This window comes from Diabrotica virgifera, chromosome 1 (genome assembly GCF_917563875.1).
Source record: "Diabrotica virgifera virgifera chromosome 1, PGI_DIABVI_V3a".
Taxonomy (NCBI): domain Eukaryota; kingdom Metazoa; phylum Arthropoda; class Insecta; order Coleoptera; family Chrysomelidae; genus Diabrotica; species Diabrotica virgifera.
In genome coordinates this window covers 165452025-165470645 of record NC_065443.1, presented here as the reverse complement: position 1 = coordinate 165470645, position 18621 = coordinate 165452025, and the positions used below count along the sequence as shown (strand labels likewise).

Here is an 18621-nt window from a genome sequence, read left to right as displayed (position 1 = left end):
GACCTTCTTGATTTTCTTTCTCTTAGACGTGATTCTCTTATTTGTAGGAATTGGCATAAACTATCTATGTCTTTGTAGTTTTGCAATGTGATATGGTCTTCCAGCGTTTCTTCGAAATGTCTTGCAATCAGTTCGACTAATTGTTCTGATGAATAATTATATTGTAAATGTTTTGCATTATTGTAAATTTGTAATGCATATGTCCTTTCTGAGATACCCATCCTATCATTGTATTTCCCATTTTGCAATTCCTTGTTAATTTCCAATTGTTGGACTTTTCCCCAGAAATAATTTAAAAATTTTTATTCAAATTGTTGCCAACTGCCAAATTCTTCTTCTTTGCTATCGAACCATAGACCTGCCTCATACTTAAGATAGTTTCTGATTGTGTATAAATTGTAAGCAATTCAAATAAGCGCGCCACTTCCCACTACTGATTTATGTATGTTATGTAAGGCGCAGCGTTAATCCGACCTGTGGATTTGTGCCGTAGTAAAAAAGGAGAGTGTAAAAAGATCTGTTGAACGCTCAACATATATGTATGTGTATGTCAATAAATGTGTTTAAAATCTGTGTTTTCATCCTACAAATGCATATTTTACTGAAGTGTATTCACCCCCTTCTTCATGGTCCTTCAGAGCTGTATGTATTAATTGCTAAATTTCAGCGTTAGTAATTAATATTAATCAAAAATTACCGGCAAACAACTGCAATCAACGAGGTTCCAGTCGACCAAGTAAGTGTTGCTAGACATTCTTCATCAAGCACTCTGCCACTGAATTGGTCAGCTAGATTGAACAACGCCATCGTCAAATTCCAGTCCAAGTCGACCAACAGAAGTACTGCCAGACACCATCAAACAAAGCGTCTGCTACCTCAACTGGTCAACTATTATTTTTACGGTCCTGTGAGTATTCTTTCAAATACCTATTAATTTCTTCCCGTGTATTCTAACAATTTATGCAAGTATAATAAATTTTTATTACCTAAATAAACACACTCGACCCTTCATAGCGTAGATATCAAGTTTCATTGGTTTTGGGTAAGTGGTTTTAACCTTTCGCGGCTGCTTTTTTCAGTCAGAACCAAGTTTTACATAATAACAATTCTGTTTCATAGGAGACCTTTTTAAAATAAAAAATCCAGGGTGATTTATCTGTGAATTATTTTATAACTTTCTATTACATTTATAAATATTTGATCTATTAATTATTATTTGTTTATTGATGATTAATTATTATTATTAATTAATTAATTGTTGATAATTGGTTATTAGTTCTTAATTATTGGTTATTATTATTTCATTTATTTTATTCAATTAGTGTGCGCTCTTTATCATGGCTAATACAGAGAGATTAGCTGAATTACGTAAAAGCAGAGGCTCGATTAAGTCGCGTCTGACAGTGTTCACCAAATTCATTGAAACATGTCTTGATCCTAAGTCTAAGGTAGCTCCGATGGTATTGCAAGCTAGACTCGATAGAGCTGAAAGTATTCTTTTAGAATTTGAGGATATACAGTGTCAGATAGAGTCTTGTTTAGACGAAATACCGGACGCTGAATTAAACTACCGCGAGGAAGTCGAAGACGCATACTTCAAAGCGATAACTACCGGAAAGCAAATCCTTGGGGTTACTAACCCAAGTACTTCTGCCTCTCATAGCTCGAATAATGCTCGTTCTTCAGGAACATCAGGAGTTACTTTACCGTCCATTCAGCTTCCAAAATTCTCCGGGTCATTTGAGAATTGGCTTGCCTTCCACGATTCTTTTCAAGCAATCATTGTTCAAAATGAAAGCATATCAGACATTCAAAAGTTTCATTATCTCAAATCGTGTTTTTCGGGTAATGCTGAAAAGGTCATTACGTCACTTACAGTTTCCTCTTCCAATTTCACAGTCGCTTGGAAACTTCTCTGTGACCGATTCGCAAATAAGCAGCTACTTATTCATAACCACATAAAATCTATCTTTGGTTTAAAAAACATTAAGGAAAATTCATCTTCTTCACTCCGTCATCTAATTGATACCATTACAAGCAATCTTCGATCCCTACAGTCACTCAATCAACCGGTGGAGACATGGGATGCATTATTGATCTACATCGTAATGGAAAGAATAGATTCGGAAACAGCACGTGATTGGGAAAAAACCAAGCCTACTGATCCATCTTTCGATGACTTCTTAGAGTTTCTCAAAAATAAAGCTGATGTGTTGGAAAAGGTTGAGCAGTCTGTGGATTCCAACAGGCGCTCTTCCAATTCGGCATCAGGTGCTAGATTTAAACCATCCAGTAGCCGCTCTTTTGTTAGCAATAATTCTTCTTCATCTTGCATCTTGTGTAAAGGTGAACACAAGATCATACAGTGTAGTACTTTCTTACAACAAAATGTACAAGCTCGCATGGAGGAAGCAAAGAAACATTCTCTTTGTTTTAACTGCTTACACAGTGGTCATCAAAATAATTCGTGTAAGTATGGTAAGTGCAAAAGGTGTGGCAAAAAGCATCATACCTTGCTCCACTTTGAATCAAGTGAAAATCATAGTTCTGAACCAAGTACTAGTTCAACTTCTCATTCTCTTTCAAGCACCGTCCAGCGGGAAGGTGTTTTGCTGTCAACTGTCCGAGTCCAAGTGCTTGACGAACTAGAAAACACACATATTTTCAGAGCTCTGCTCGACAGTGGTAGTCAATCAAATTTTGTGACAAGCAGGCTTCTAAACAAACTAGGTCTGCCCAGAAATGAAGCGAAAATCTCTGTTGTCGGTATTGGTCAAGTCTCTTCTAATGTTCGATTTAAGTCCAATATCCAAATCAAGTCGCTTCACTCTTCTTATGAATCTTCTATGTCATGTTTAGTCGTTGACAACATATGTGATACGATTCCAAGTTGCCATCTTGATACGTCATCCTTTCATATTCCTTCCAATATTCAGCTGTCGGATCCAAACTATGGCATCCCATCTGATATTGATATTCTTATCGATGCAAGTCACTTTTGGAATCTGCTATGTGTTGGTCAGATAAAATTAGGCCCGAACAATCCCATACTCCAGAAGACAAAACTGGGATGGATAATTTCCGGCCCCATATCTCGCTATGGTACTTCGAAAACTATGTGTAACTTTTCATACCACAACGAAAGCCCTGACTTAACTCGGTTTTGGGAAATTGAAGAGCGTCATACTTCCAAACTTCTTTCGGAAGAAGAAATAAATTGTGAAACACATTTCAAAAACAATTTCCAAAGAAACGAACAAGGTAGATTCGTTGTATCACTACCTTTAAAGGATTCTCCTTCTAAACTTGGAAATTCCATTCAAGCCGCTACAAGACGCTTCTATAGTCTGGAGCGCAAACTTCAAGCCAATGTTCTCCTCAAAGAAAGATATGTTAACTTCATGGACGAGTATTTGTCTTTAGGACATATGTCTCAATGTACTTCAGTTGATACTACTGAACCAAATTTTTATCTTCCTCACCATGGAGTCATCAAAGAGGAAAGCCTGACTACTAAACTCAGGGTTGTTTTCAATGGTTCTTTTCCCTCTTCATCAGGTGTCTCCATCAATGACCTACAAATGGTAGGACCTTCACTTCAAGATGATCTTATATCTATTTTACCGAGATTTCGTCAACACTCTTATGTTGTCACTGCAGACATTGCCAAAATGTACCGACAGGTTTTAGTAGACCCATCGCAACGTTCCTTGCAGAAAATTCTATGGCGAGCTGAGCCTTCTCAACCACTTTATGCTTACGAACTCAACACAGTTACATATGGCACAGCTGCTGCCTCGTTCTTATCAACTCGTTGTCTTCATCAACTATCCCTTGATTCCGTGGATAAATATCCAGAAGCTTCCAAAGTTATTGGTCATGACTTTTACGTCGATGACCTGTTAACAGGTTCGGAATCTGCAGATAGTCTATCCCGAATTTGCCTTGAAGTTTCCTCCATTCTAGAATCTGGATGCTTTCCATTACGTAAATGGGTCTCTAATGAACCGAAGGTTCTTCAAAATCTGCAGAACTTAAATTCTCCAGACATGTTATTTTCATTAGGTTCCAATGAAGATACAAAGACGTTAGGTCTTCAGTGGTGCCCCAAATCTGATCTTTTATCTTACCGAGTCGATTGTTCATCTTTGCTGAATACTGTGTCTAAACGATCCATCCTCTCTGGAATTGCTCAAATCTTTGACCCTCTTGGATTTCTCAGTCCAGTTATTATTACTGTCAAGATCTTAATGCAGCAATTATGGCTTGAAAAATTGGATTGGGACCAACCTGTTCCTCTCGATATTCAAACTAAGTGGTTACATTTTCGAGACAACTTAGGTCGTTTAAATAAATTGAGTATTCCCAGACATGCGATTCTAAAGAATTCTATTCGTCGAGAGATTCACGGATTCTCTGATGCCAGCGAATCAGCTTATGGTGCTTCAATCTATATTAGAAGTGTCGATAATCACGGGCACACATCAGTCAATCTCTTATGTGCTAAATCCAGAGTAGCACCTCTAAAGAAATCTCTGTTCCGCGTCTGGAACTCTGTGGTGCACTTATTTTATCACAGCTTGTGGATAAGGTAAACCAATCCCTCAACATTGAGTTTCATGAAAGATTTTTCTGGACAGATTCAACCATTGTCTTGGGTTGAATTAAAACTCCCTCTCACTTGCTCAAAACCTTTGTGGCTAATCGTGTTTCGGAAATACAGTCTAAAGCCAAAGTTACAAATTGGAGACACATCGGTACAACTGACAACCCAGCTGATCTTGTGTCTCGGGGTATCAATCCTGCTCTACTTAGTTCTTGTGGTCTCTGGTGGCATGGCCCAACATTCTTGGTGGCCTCTGAAGATGGTTGGCCTGCTCGTCAGTTTGAGTCTCCTGAAGTTCTTCCTGAAACTAAAAATTTGACTAAGGCTCTAGTTTTAGTCAACCCCTTTAAATTTCCATTTGAGGAATTCTCGAGTCTAACCAAGCTTTCGAGATTGGTGGCCTATTGGTTGAGATTTAGACACAATGCTCGAGTTGGTGATAACTCTCTCAGATGGACTGGTTCCCTTACTTCGGAGGAATTACGCTCCTCCATTCTGTGTTTGGACAAATTAGTTCAATTAGAAAGCTTCTCTGATGAAATTTCTCTTTTGTAGGAAGGAAAATTGATTTCTTCGAAAAGCAAGCTTATCAGCCTTAATCCGTTCTTAGATGAAAAGGGTGTAATAAGAGTAGGAGGCAGATTACGTCATTCTCATTTTGATTTCGATAAGAAACACCCCATGTTACTACCTGCGCGTCATCCGCTGACGACTTTGGTGTTTCGGTCAATTCATTTTCGACTTTTTCATACTGGCCCTCAGCATTTGCTTTCTGTGGTTAGAGAAACCTTTTGGCCTATTAACGGCAAAAATACTGCAAAGCAAACAGTTCGTCAGTGTGTACGGTGTTTTCGTATGAAGCCTACTCAACTATCTCCAATAATGGGAGACCTTCCGGCGGCACGTGTTACTCCAACTCTTCCATTTTCTGTGACAGGAGTTGACTATGCGGGCCCTTTTTCCCTTAAAACTAAGCGAGGACGAAACTCATCCTCTTACAAGGCATATGTTTGTCTATTTGTATGTCTAGCTGTAAAAGCAGTTCATTTGGAGCTTGTTACGGACTTAACGGCTCAATCATTCTTAGATACGTTAAAACGATTTATTGCTAGGCGAGGGAAACCCTCACAAATTATGTCAGATAACGGTACAAATTTTGTCGGTTCTAATAACAAGTTACAAGAGTTAGGTAAATTTCTCAAAACCAATCAAACCAGTATATCTGATATTTGTGCAAATAATGATATAAATTGGCAGTTTATACCTGCCCATTCGCCTCACTTCGGAGGCCTATGGGAGGCTGGAGTAAAATCCATGAAGTCACATCTAGTACGAGTAATGTCAGAATCTAAATTAACTTATGAGGACTTCTCTACAATGCTTGCTCAGGTTGAAGGAATACTTAATTCCCGGCCTCTTAGCCCTATGTCTTCTGATCCCTCTGACCTTGCTCCTATCACACCTGCTCACTTTTCAATTGGACGATCTATGGAATCCGTACCTGAAATTGATGTCACTCATCTTCCGCAAAATAGACTATCATCATTTCAACGACTTCAGCAACTTCGGCAGCACTTCTGGCAACTTTGGTCTCTAGAGTACGTTTCTGAGTTGCAACAAAGACAAAAGTGGAAGCAGAGTCAGTCTAACATAAAACTTGGCACACTGGTCCTAATCAAAGATCGGTGCTTACCTCCATTGAATTGGTCCATGGGACGTGTTAAAGTTTTGCATCCTGGCCCAGATGGTGTGGTCCGAGTGGTTACCGTTCGAACTGTCAAGGGACTATTGAAAAGAACTGTCGTTAATTTATGTCCCCTTCCAAGTGATGTACAAGTGAATGAACATTGACAATATTTTCTTTATTTATTTAAGTGTTCTATATTTTTAAGTGTTTTTAAATTTTATTTAATTTCAGGTGTTCTATCAATTCTGTATTCAATGTTTAGTAGAAAAATACTTTTGTTTCTTTGAAAGCTTGCCCTTTCAAGGTGGGGAGCATGTATAAATTGTAAGCAATTCAAATAAGCGCGCCACTTCCCACTACTGATTTATGTATGTTATGTAAGGCGCAGCGTTAATCCGACCTGTGGATTTGTGCCGTAGTAAAAAAGGAGAGTGTAAAATGATCTGTTGAACGCTCAACATATATGTATGTGTATGTCAATAAATGTGTTTAAAATCAGTGTTTTCATCCTACAAATGCATATTTTACTGAAGTGTATTCACCCCCTTCTTCAGATTGTTTCTTTAGCTGTTTCGAAATTTCTGATGTGCTGTACTTTCTTTTTCAGGCTATTTATGAACGGCACTGGGTGTAATCTTCTTACATACCCGCCAAACCGTACTTTCACGTCATCTGTGCTATGTATAACAGTTGCTCTTCTTTCTCCGAAATTTTGTTGCGTTTTGATTTCCTCAATTTGTCTTTCCATTTCTCGCTTGTCTTCCTGTAAAGCATTTTCCAACTTATTTTCCAAATTTTCTAGTTCCTTTTTCTGGCACTTTGTTAACTCCTCCATTTTATTTTGAATTTTCATTTCTCGTTCTTTCATGTGATCTTTAATTTTCATTTCTTGTTGTTCTATCTCCTTTTTCATTGTTGTCAAACATCCTTCTATTTCCTTTTCATACTTTTCTATGCGTTCCTCTATTTTCTTATTGTTCTCTTCTATTGCTTGTTTTGTTTCCTGTTGATTGTCATCCATTTTTTTATCCACTTTATCCATTTTCTTTGATGTTTCTTCCTGATTTTTGTCCATTGTTCGTTTTGCTTCATCCATTGCTTGTTTTGTTTCTCTTTGATTGTCATCCATTTTTTGTGACTGGAGTTGCATTAGTTGTAATATCTTTTCTAATTCTGATAATCCTTTTTTTCCTGTTTCCATGATTGTTCTGTCTAAAATATCTTCTTGTTCTAAATTTTCCTCTTGATCTGAATGTTCTTCTTGTTTTTTGTTGTCTTTGCTTTTGCTCCTTGTCACGGGCATTTGTTTTCAAGAAGTACTATCCCCGCCGCCAAATATGAAATTTGAACAGTATGTTACCAAGACGAATTTTTCTCACCCAAATTTAATAAATTTTCAATAAATATATCAAATGTAAATATCGATAAATTAAATCAATTATGGCAAATTTGTACCTAAAGAGATCTAAAATTTTATGTCATCAAATGTAAATATCTCACTTTTTACCACGGGCATATAAATTTCCAACCACCGACTTTTCCCTTTCTATTCCTTCAAATTTGCCACTAGAAATACTTTTCAATGCTTTCCACTTTGGGCGCCATTTTGTTATGATCTGACTTTTGAAATCTAATGATGTTCTCAGATGTAATTTATCTTAATTAATTAATCAATAATTATCTCATTAATCAAACAGATCAAATACCAATATAGTGTCAATCTCAGGGCTAAATTATAATATCAATTACTTACTTTCGTGACTTCAAAGTATTTCTCAGTGGATTCCTAATCGGGATAGATAAAAGAGAGTAAAATAATACACACATACGGATTTCAATTAGAAATTATAAAAATCGTTTATTTTATCTAAATGGCAATAACTGCTTAATATTTCTTATATCTTATCTTTCTAATTAGAAATTATAAAAATCGTTTATTTTATCTAAATGGCAATAACTGCTTAATATTTCTTATATCTTATCTTTCTATCTTTATTTAATACAACAGTTACAAAAATGGGAATCTTATTTCTTTTTGTCTCCAAATTTATTTTATTTATAATGAACTATTATGATTTATCAGCAACAAATTGATTTAGGTTTGATGAAAATTTTTTTAATAGTGATTGTGTGCCTCAATTTTCACTGTGGTATTTAATACACAAACCATACATTCATGTCATAACAAAATATACTGACCTTTACTGATGATTTGACAATGTCTTCACACAAAACACGTTTCCTCTTGGCTTGGGTTGCGATCCAACGACTCGTCCCAGTCTTCCAGTAATGCCTCTGCTTCTTTGAAAACTACGCCTCGTACAGCACTCTTTCCTGCCTTCTCCTGATGCCATGTTCCACCTTTTTTAAACACTTCAACAAACCGGGATACTCTAGACTCAAGGAGTTATATAGTATCTCGACTCGGCCTATCACTCGTTCCACGATATCTTACTTTTTATTTTTCAAAAACAAAACTAACTAACCCGGCGTTTCACTTTTTGTACACTCTTCTCGAAAACTGGACTTCGCCTCTCGCTCGCTCAAAACACACTGACTCTCATTGCTCATTAATTCTCCTCCTTCCAAAATACCCCTTACCAGCATTCAAAAATCAACCAATCCCAAGCAACTTTTTCTAAATATCTTAATGGATTTCAAGAAAAAATAATATTCCCATTTCAATTTTACTTTCCACATTAATCCTCTTTACAAATTTAATAACCTATTATCTTATTTACTAGAATATGAGTTATCGGTGGTTATTGACAACTTTCCACGAACACTTTCTTTTTAAACATCACTCTAATTGTTTCCTTGAGTAGTATTGTTCCTGGGGTTCGTAAACACTTCTCCGAAACACTTTCTTAAAAACTACCTATACATAATTTGTTTTATACAGGGTGTTCCAAATTTACATGCCCGCTGTCGAGAAAAACGAAAACCTTTATTTTTAATTGAATTTTAAATATAACTATAGACTTTTATTTCTTATGTCAAATAGGAATATAACAGTATGTATGTATGTATGTATGTATGTATGTATGTATGTATGTATGTATGTATGTATGTATGTATGTATGTATGTATGTATGTATGTATGTATGTATGTATGTATGTATGTATGTATGTATGTATGTATGTATGTATGTATGTATGTATGTATGTATGTATGTATGTATGTATGTATGTATGTATGTATGTATGTATGTATGTATGTATGTATGTATGTATGTATGTATGTATGTATGTATGTATGTATGTATGTATGTATGTATGTATGTATGTATGTATGTATGTATGTATGTATGTATGTATGTATGTATGTATGTATGTATGTATGTATGTATGTATGTATGTATGTATGTATGTATGTATGTATGTATGTATGTATGTATGTATGTATGTATGTATGTATGTATGTATGTATGTATGTATGTATGTATGTATGTATGTATGTATGTATGTATGTATGTATGTATGTATGTATGTATGTATGTATGTATGTATGTATGTATGTATGTATGTATGTATGTATGTATGTATGTATGTATGTATGTATGTATGTATGTATGTATGTATGTATGTATGTATGTATTGTTATATTTCTATTTGATATGAAAATTAAATTTTGATAATTATAAACAGAATTCAATTTAATATAAAATATTTTCAATTTTCTCAACCACGGGCATATAAATTTAGAACAACCTGTATACAACAAATTGTTATATTTAATTTTAAGAAGTGATTAAACGAAACTCGGGAAAATGCGCTTAGAATAAACAAAGTGAATGGCGCGTACCATTATCGTTGTTCGCGGAAGGTTCGATCATTAGCCTATGCTAAATAAGACTCAGTTGGAATCGATAATAGGTCATTATCGTCGTTCGCGGAAGGTTCGATCATTAGCCGATGCTAAATAAGACTCAGTTGAAATAGAGAATAGGTCATTAAATTTTGTAAATAGTAGAAAGTAATTTTAGAATGGGAATTAACTATTTCTTTTTTGAAATCCATTAAGCATATTTAGAAAGATTAAAAATTGGTTTTGAGGAATACTGCGAATGAGAGTTGGTGGTGGAAGGTTGATTTGTGAATCTGGAAGGGATATTTAGAAAGTAGGGAAATGAATGAAAAATGTAGATCAGAATGTTTTGAGCTGTCGAGAAGTGAAGTCCAGTAGTAGACGGTAGTGTACGGAGAGTGAGAAAGCCGGTGTAGTTCCGTGAGTGTAGAGATCTATCGTGGAACGAGAGGTAGGCCAGGTTGAGAGTAAAGAACCTCCTTGAGCCAAGAGTGTCCCGGTAGCTGATTGCAGTTTCGAAAAAGGTAGAACACAGCATCACGACAGAAGCAGGCACGAGAGCTATACGAGCTAATCTTCAAAGGAGAACATTACTGAAAGCCAGGACGAGGTTTTGATCGCAGCCAAGGATAGCAGGAAACGGGTCTTGTGTGAAGACATTCTCAGTTCACCAGAAAAAGGTCAGTCTCATTTGTTTGGACATGAATGTATGGGTTTTTCGTATTAAATACCACATTATAAATTGAAGAACATAATCAATAATATCAGAAAAGCTTCATCAAACTTAAATAGAATTGTTGCTAATAAATCCTAATACTTAAATGTTAATAAAAACTTTCAATTGGAAACCAAAAGGAAATAAGATTCCCATTTGTAAATGTTATGTTTAAGAATAATAAGATCTAGCACATATTAAGCAGTGATTGCCATTTAAATAAAATAAACAATATTTTAATTATAATTGTAACCCATATGTGTGTATTATTTTCCTCTTTTCTTTCCTATCCCGATTAGGAACCATTGAGAAATACTGAGAAGCCACGTAAGTAAGTAATTAATTTTATAATTCGCCCTGAGATTGAAAACATATTGATATGTGATCTGGTTAATTAATTAAATTATTATTAATGCATTGATTAAATTAAATGACAAATAAGAATATTATCTCATATCAATAATCAAGATCACATCAGTATGTATGTATGTATGTATGTATGTATGTATGTATGTATGTATGTATGTATGTATGTATGTATGTATGTATGTATGTATGTATGTATGTATGTATGTATGTATGTATGTATGTATGTATGTATGTATGTATGTATGTATGTATGTATGTATGTATGTATGTATGTATGTATGTATGTATGTATGTATGTATGTATGTATGTATGTATGTATGTATGTATGTATGTATGTATGTATGTATGTATGTATGTATGTATGTATGTATGTATGTATGTATGTATGTATGTATGTATGTATGTATGTATGTATGTATGTATGTATGTATGTATGTATGTATGTATGTATGTATGTATGTATGTATGTATGTATGTATGTATGTATGTATGTATGTATGTATGTATGTATGTATGTATGTATGTATGTATGTATGTATGTATGTATGTATGTATGTATGTATGTATGTATGTATGTATGTATGTATGTATGTATGTATGTATGTATGTATGTATGTATGTATGTATGTATGTATGTATGTATGTATGTATGTATGTATGTATGTATGTATGTATGTATGTATGTATGTATGTATGTATGTATGTATGTATGTATGTATGTATGTATGTATGTATGTATGTATGTATGTATGTATGTATGTATGTATGTATGTATGTATGTATGTATGTATGTATGTATGTATGTATGTATTATATATTTATAATAATTTATTTATTTATTATTTATTTATTCCACGTTGGTTGAGCCAATTATTATATATTTAATAATGATAACAATAATGATGATGATGACTCATAATAACTATAATTATTATAATTAATTTTTTTTTTTTTATTTAGTTTTTAGTTTTTATTATTTAATGATTTAATAAAATTATTAAAAGATTTTATTTAATTTTATAATTTTAATTATTTTATATTTAATTGATACAATTTTTTTTTATATTATTATTAAACACATTTTGTTATATCAGTATTGAAATTTTTATTTATTGATTTGTATCGAATCTATTGGGCGCCATCTATTGAGAAATTGTTGTACCTACCAGCTCAGTCAATGTCTGAATCCATATATTGCAGGAAACTCTTTTCTTTAGAGGTGTGGGATGAAATTAATTCTATAAGAGGGATTAAGGACAAAACTGTAAAAATATGTAACCAAAAACAATTGAAGACCACACTGTGATGAAAAATTTCGTAAATATATTTAAATGAAAGAAAAATACGCCTAATGCAACATCAATCTCGGTAAATACATAGAATAGTGTTAAATGTTTAATATTATAACATGTATATGATACATACTCTGGTTTATATATATTTTTAATTCGCCACATGAAGGGATATGAAAACAAAATGGAAGTTCAATGACTCTGAAAATTTGTGTGATTATGGAATATAAACCAATTTATGTAAGTAAGGAATATTTCTCTCTTAAATTTATTTTACCAAAGCGGTAAATGATACTAAACTTATTAAATTTTTATTTTTATTATGCATGCTTTTCTCTTTAAATTTTTGTTAATCATGATATCATGTTAAAGTTTTGTAATGTCACCTGATAATTGTCCATCGAAGATGTTCGAACTGTTTCAACACTCCCAGATGCTGTTATACGTTGAAATTCCGGATCTCCCCAGGTCCATTCAGCTTACAATCTTATTTTTAGTAACTTTCTAAAGTCAAATCTGCTTGGAAACACTTTCCATACGAAAAGTAACTCTTAATGTTTGTTTTTCACTACTTTTTGATTACATTTTCCGAAAATTTATATTTTAAAATCCAAATCTTTTGGGAATAGCTTCACAAAGCGTCTGTTCCCTCTGAGAATCTCGAACCTTCTGCTAAATTCAAATTTTTAAGCTTGGCGTCGTTTTTACAGCCAATCATATTTAAATAAATTAATAATTCATGCTTTGGAAATTTAAATGGACCAATAAGATAATTTTACAAATTATGACATTTAGTCAAAAGGGTATTTTTTATCTAAAATTTGGAAATATATGCCTAAATGGTGATTTTATTCTCTCATTTGAGTAAAATTGAATTAAAGAATTGAATTCATTGAACTTTATAGATTCTTTTCATATATTTTGCATATCTGAGGATACTCCCAATAAGTTTTTATAGCTACTTTAAGCGAACACTGTCCGTACACTTTCTATACCTTTCATCACTACCTCTACAAATTAAAGTCCAAATATTTTCACTATTAATACATATAAAGTACTGAAATAACTTTCATATTATTCAGAAATAAATTACCAATCGATAGTGCATTAGCCATATCTCAGAAAATCATTTTTCTTTGTTAAAATTGATATAGAATTCTGACATTTCCCAAACCTACAACTTTAATGAGCTATTTTCAACATTTTGGTCAAATTAACATTAATAAAATCTAAAATTGATCTAACTATTATTCTAAATTTTTAGATTGGAGCCTCTTCTAAGATACTTTCATAAATTTACAAACTTAACCAAATCATGGAGACCGTAGTACATCAATGAACATTTTCTCCAAATGATCTTTAGAAAAAAAAAATTTTATGATTATTCAACAGAAACAAAGTCATCATGGAACAAATTTGTAAGTTATTCTTTTGGTAAGACTAAATTTCAAACTATTGCATGTTTAGCAACAAATTCATACATTCTATGCCTTTTAAATAGCTTCCTTTATATAGTACGGTCTATTTCAAACTTTCTTGTTACTTAAACTGTATAACTCTAAATAAATTCATTCTATAACTCTTAAATCAATTAAAATGCAACTTTAACTTCAATTCCCTTTAGTACTCTCATTCTATTCAACTCTCCAAACCAATCACGTCTCTCGAACAAAAGCTATATCAAAATACTTACTTAACTGCTTTGGCAGTGCAAAATCATTAAATTATTTATTATTTAACTTATTCTATCAATTTGGTATCTTAAAATCATGACAACTTGCCCTAAATGAAAAATTTACAATTTTTCTAAATCAAATTTAAATTTTTCATTTAAAATTTTAAACTATTCACTAATCATATTTAAAAAATTATACTACATCTTATTATCTGTAACTTATCTATGGTAATATTTATACAAATCATTTATATTAAAAATGCCCCTAGATCTCCCTTCATCTATATATTCTAATTCATATGAATTTTGTCCGTTATTATTCTTTACTCTATATGGACCTTCGAAAATTGGCATAAGCTTTGCACACATATTTTCCCTAATGTTAGATATTCTATGTGCCCTTAACAAAACTAGATCTCCTGCTTCAAAATTGATTTTTCTGCCCTTCATCTTCTTAACCATTCTATTCAAATATTTTTCTCCACTCCGTTGTATTTTCCTATTGACTTGTTCCATTATTTGCCTATATGTCAAGTCATTTTGTACTATCCATGGTCTGTCTGGTTGCTGTCCCGTCATTAAATAATATGGAGATTGTTCAGTGACTGTATTAGGTAGAAAATTCATATTATTTTCTATAACTGGTAAATGTTGTGCCCAATCTGTATGTTCTTGTACATAAATTCTTAAGAATTTTATAATCTCCTGTATATATCTCTCTGATGGATTTGATTGAGGATGTCTAATGCTTGTAAAATTAAGTTGGATGTTATTCCGTTGACAAACTTGTTTGAATCTTACACTTTGAAAATACGTAGCATTGTCTGCTATTACTGTTCTGGGTTTACCTACATTATGAAAATAATCTGAAAATGCTGACTTTATTACCTCAACATTAGTCCTGTTGGTTGGATATAATTTTATGAATTTTGAAAAAATATCAACTACAATAAAAACATGTTTCTCATCTGCTTCTGTTGGTATCAACTCTGTCAAAAAATCTATTGCAACAATTTCTAATGGTTCAGTAGCCAAAATGTTCTTAGGTGTGTTAAAATTAATGATATTTCGATGCTTATTTCTTTGACATATGTCACATTGCTTAGTAATATTTTTAATTATTATTTTGTCCTGTTTACTAATGTAATTCTCCCTAAACATCAACCAAATTTTCCTACTACCTGCATGTCCATTATTTACATGCAAATTTAATAAAATCTCCTGTGCCAGGTTTTGTGAAATGACATAACATTCCTGTTGTTTTATTTTCTTTATGTAAAAGTTATTTATGAACAATGTCCTTCTTTTGTCATGTTCTGTTAAAGTCAGTTGATCTTGTCTAATTGTCTCTATTGAAAATAATCCATCTATTTCATTCATCACATTAATTCCAATGTATATCCTCTTTCCATCCTCATGTCGAATTTCATTATCTCTTCACAATGCATCTGCGACTATATTCAATTTGCCTGAGATATACTTTCTTTCAAAATCATACTCTTGAAGTAACAACGCCCCCCTATGTATGCGATTATTTAATAAGCGATTATTCATGACATTAATTAATGATAAATGATCTGTCTCTATAAAGAATTTACCACCTAATAAATAAAAACGTAACTTATTAACACAAAACACTATACTAGCAAATTCTAACTCTCCTACACTATAACCTTGTTCGTATGATATAGTCAAACGAGATACAAAAATTAATAGGTACTTCACATTCATTTTGATATTGTAATAATACTCCTGACAACTTATGCATAGATGCATCTGTTCGTAAAGTAAATGGCAAGCTGTAATCTGGATGGTATATCTTTAAATTTTGACAAAATTGATTTTTTATGTTATCAAATGCAAATTGTTGTTCCATACCCCAATACCATTTTACTCCTTTCTTGAGCAAATGATTTAAAGGTACTATCTTTTGGCTCAAATCAGGCACAAGCCTTTTAAAATAATTGATCAAACCAAGAAAACCACGCAAATTTTTAATATTTTTAGGGGTAGGATATTCTTTTATTCTATCCACTCTGTCCTCATCCATTGAAACTCCTAAATTATCTATTTTATACCCCAGAAAGGTAACACTATGTTGGAAAAATTGACATTTCTTTATATTGATTTTAAGACCCGCTAAATCTAATTCTTTTAATAGTATCTCAATATGTTTTAGGTGTGAATGTTCGTCTTTTGACAGTATTAGAATATCATCAATGTAGTGAAGGATAAAATCATCATACTTATTTAAAATATTATGGAGAGCGCGAACTAAAGCACTACAGGAACTCTGCAAACCATAAGGCACAACACAAAATCTGTAAAGAACACCATCAATCATAAAAGCAGTATAATCTCTGGACTCATGGGCTAAAGGAATTAACCAAAAACTATGTCTCAAATCTACTTTGCTAAAATATTTTGCCCCCGTTATTCTCCCGAAAATAGTTTCTGTTGTAGCAGGTGCTTCGTATTGTGGTATGGTATGATTATTTAAATTTCTTGCATCAAGACAAAGTCTTAATTCTCCACTACTCTTTTTAACTACAACTATTGGATTTATTATTCTTGAATTACATTTTTCTATTATTCCATTTTCTAACATCTTTTCTACTTCTCTATTCACCTCACTTCGGTATCTATATGGTATCGGATATGTTTTTGGTCTAAAATCTTGAATGTTTCTAACTTCTATGTTGTGAACATAATCTTTAGCGAATCTGTTTTCCTCATTTATGAGTCCATCATACTTTAATAATATTTTCTTCACTTCTCCTATCCACTCTTTCTTACATATTAATTCCTCCTCCATTATATTCATACTACCTTTACATACATCACCTTCAATATCTTCATATAATACATTATTAATATACATCAATTCCTTGTCCTCTTCTGGACATAATTCATTAAATATTTCATTATCTTCCATATACATTCTCCTCATATTCATTAACTCCTTGCCCTTTTCTGGACATAATTCTTCCTCAAATTTCACACACTCCTCCTTTACTTGTACCAATCCTTTCTCATAATTGATCACCATACCCATTTTATCTAGCATATCCGATCCAATCATAATATCATATTTCATCTTATCAATTACAATCAGTTGTATTATATAAGCTTCTTTAATTAATTTAATATTACTAACAATACTTTTATTAACATGAGTAATCACTTTATTATTTGCACCTACTAAACTTAACTTAGGAATCTTAAAACATGAATCTTCTAAATTTAACCTTTTTATAACTTCTTGACTGATTAAGGAAATCTCTGATCCTGTATCCAATAAAACTTTAAAATATATACCACAAAATTGAATTCTAATAAAAATTAATCCCCTGAATTTTTATATACTACATGAGCTCCCATGTCCAAAAATTCTCTATGATGTTCATACAGTTTGGTTGCAATATTGCCTAGCAGGTGCGATCTACAAAACCCGGTTCAAATGTTTCCATCTGTCCGGATGACATTGATGGTTGATCTGAATCATTACCATCCATCACTACATTACTGACTTCAAACCGTGCCCTCCTATCATTATTACCACGACTATTTGGAGGTTGATCAGAATTCGAGTTGTCGTAATCTTGTCTTAATTTGTTATTACCATTGTTATTGGAATTATTATAATTGTTATTTTGGTTATTTTGATTATTAAGAGAATTGTTATCTGTGTTATTGTTATTATTAAATCTATTATAGTTGTTATTCCTATTATTATTATAACCTCTATTATTGTTATTATTATAGTACCCTCTATTGTTATTAGAACTATAATTTCTATTGTTGTTATAATTTCCCCTATTATTATATTGACTATTAAAACCCCCACGTTCATTATTATTAGTATTATTTGATCTATTGTTATTTTGACTTCTCTGGTTATTATTATTAAAATTACTATCATTAAAGTTTTGTGAATTATTGTAATTATTATTTCTTTGCCTGTAGTTTTGCAAAGCTCTTTCTTTTTCTATTAAAAAATTACAAAGCATGTTAAAGTCTGTAAAATTAAAATTTAGTCTAATATTTTCTATTTGATCTTCAAAATGACCTATTATATGGCTAATCAATTCTTTCTCTGTCAATTTGCCATCTAAATATTGGGCAGCACTAAATAATCTCATAGCATATAAATGCATACTTGTTCGCGAGTTAGAGTTATATTTTCCTCCGAACAATTCAGATCTTACTACTTGTTGTCGAGATAGTCCCCAGAAAAATTCTAAAAATTTTGTTTTAAATTGCTCAAAATTTTCTAATTCATTTTCCACATTAGTATACCAAATTAATGCTTCTCCTCTTAATTGGTTTCTTATAACTTCCCTAAATTCATCAAATTCATTATACTGCAAATATTTGGTCATGAGAATCTTTATGAATGGTACTGGATGTTGTGATTTATAATCCCCATTGAAATATATCCTGTTATCTGAAGTTTCAATTGTGTGTA

General features: G+C 32.4%; 1 protein-coding gene across 1 annotated transcript; it reads left to right on the top strand.

The window, feature by feature from the left end:
- The first annotated feature begins 1337 nt into the window (after nucleotides 1-1337).
- On the top strand, nucleotides 1338-13759 carry LOC126891965 (uncharacterized). Its single transcript, XM_050661329.1, has 2 exons — nucleotides 1338-2766; nucleotides 13743-13759. The coding sequence occupies exons 1-2, from the start codon at nucleotides 1338-1340 to the stop codon at nucleotides 13757-13759; spliced, it is 1446 nt and encodes a 481-aa protein (XP_050517286.1).
- Nucleotides 13760-18621: the final 4862 nt, after the last annotated feature.

What these genes read in the sequence shown, in the direction of transcription:
- LOC126891965 (XM_050661329.1), top strand. Translation starts at nt 1,338, where the DNA reads ATGGCTAATACAGAGAGATTAGCTGAATTACGTAAAAGCAGAGGCTCG.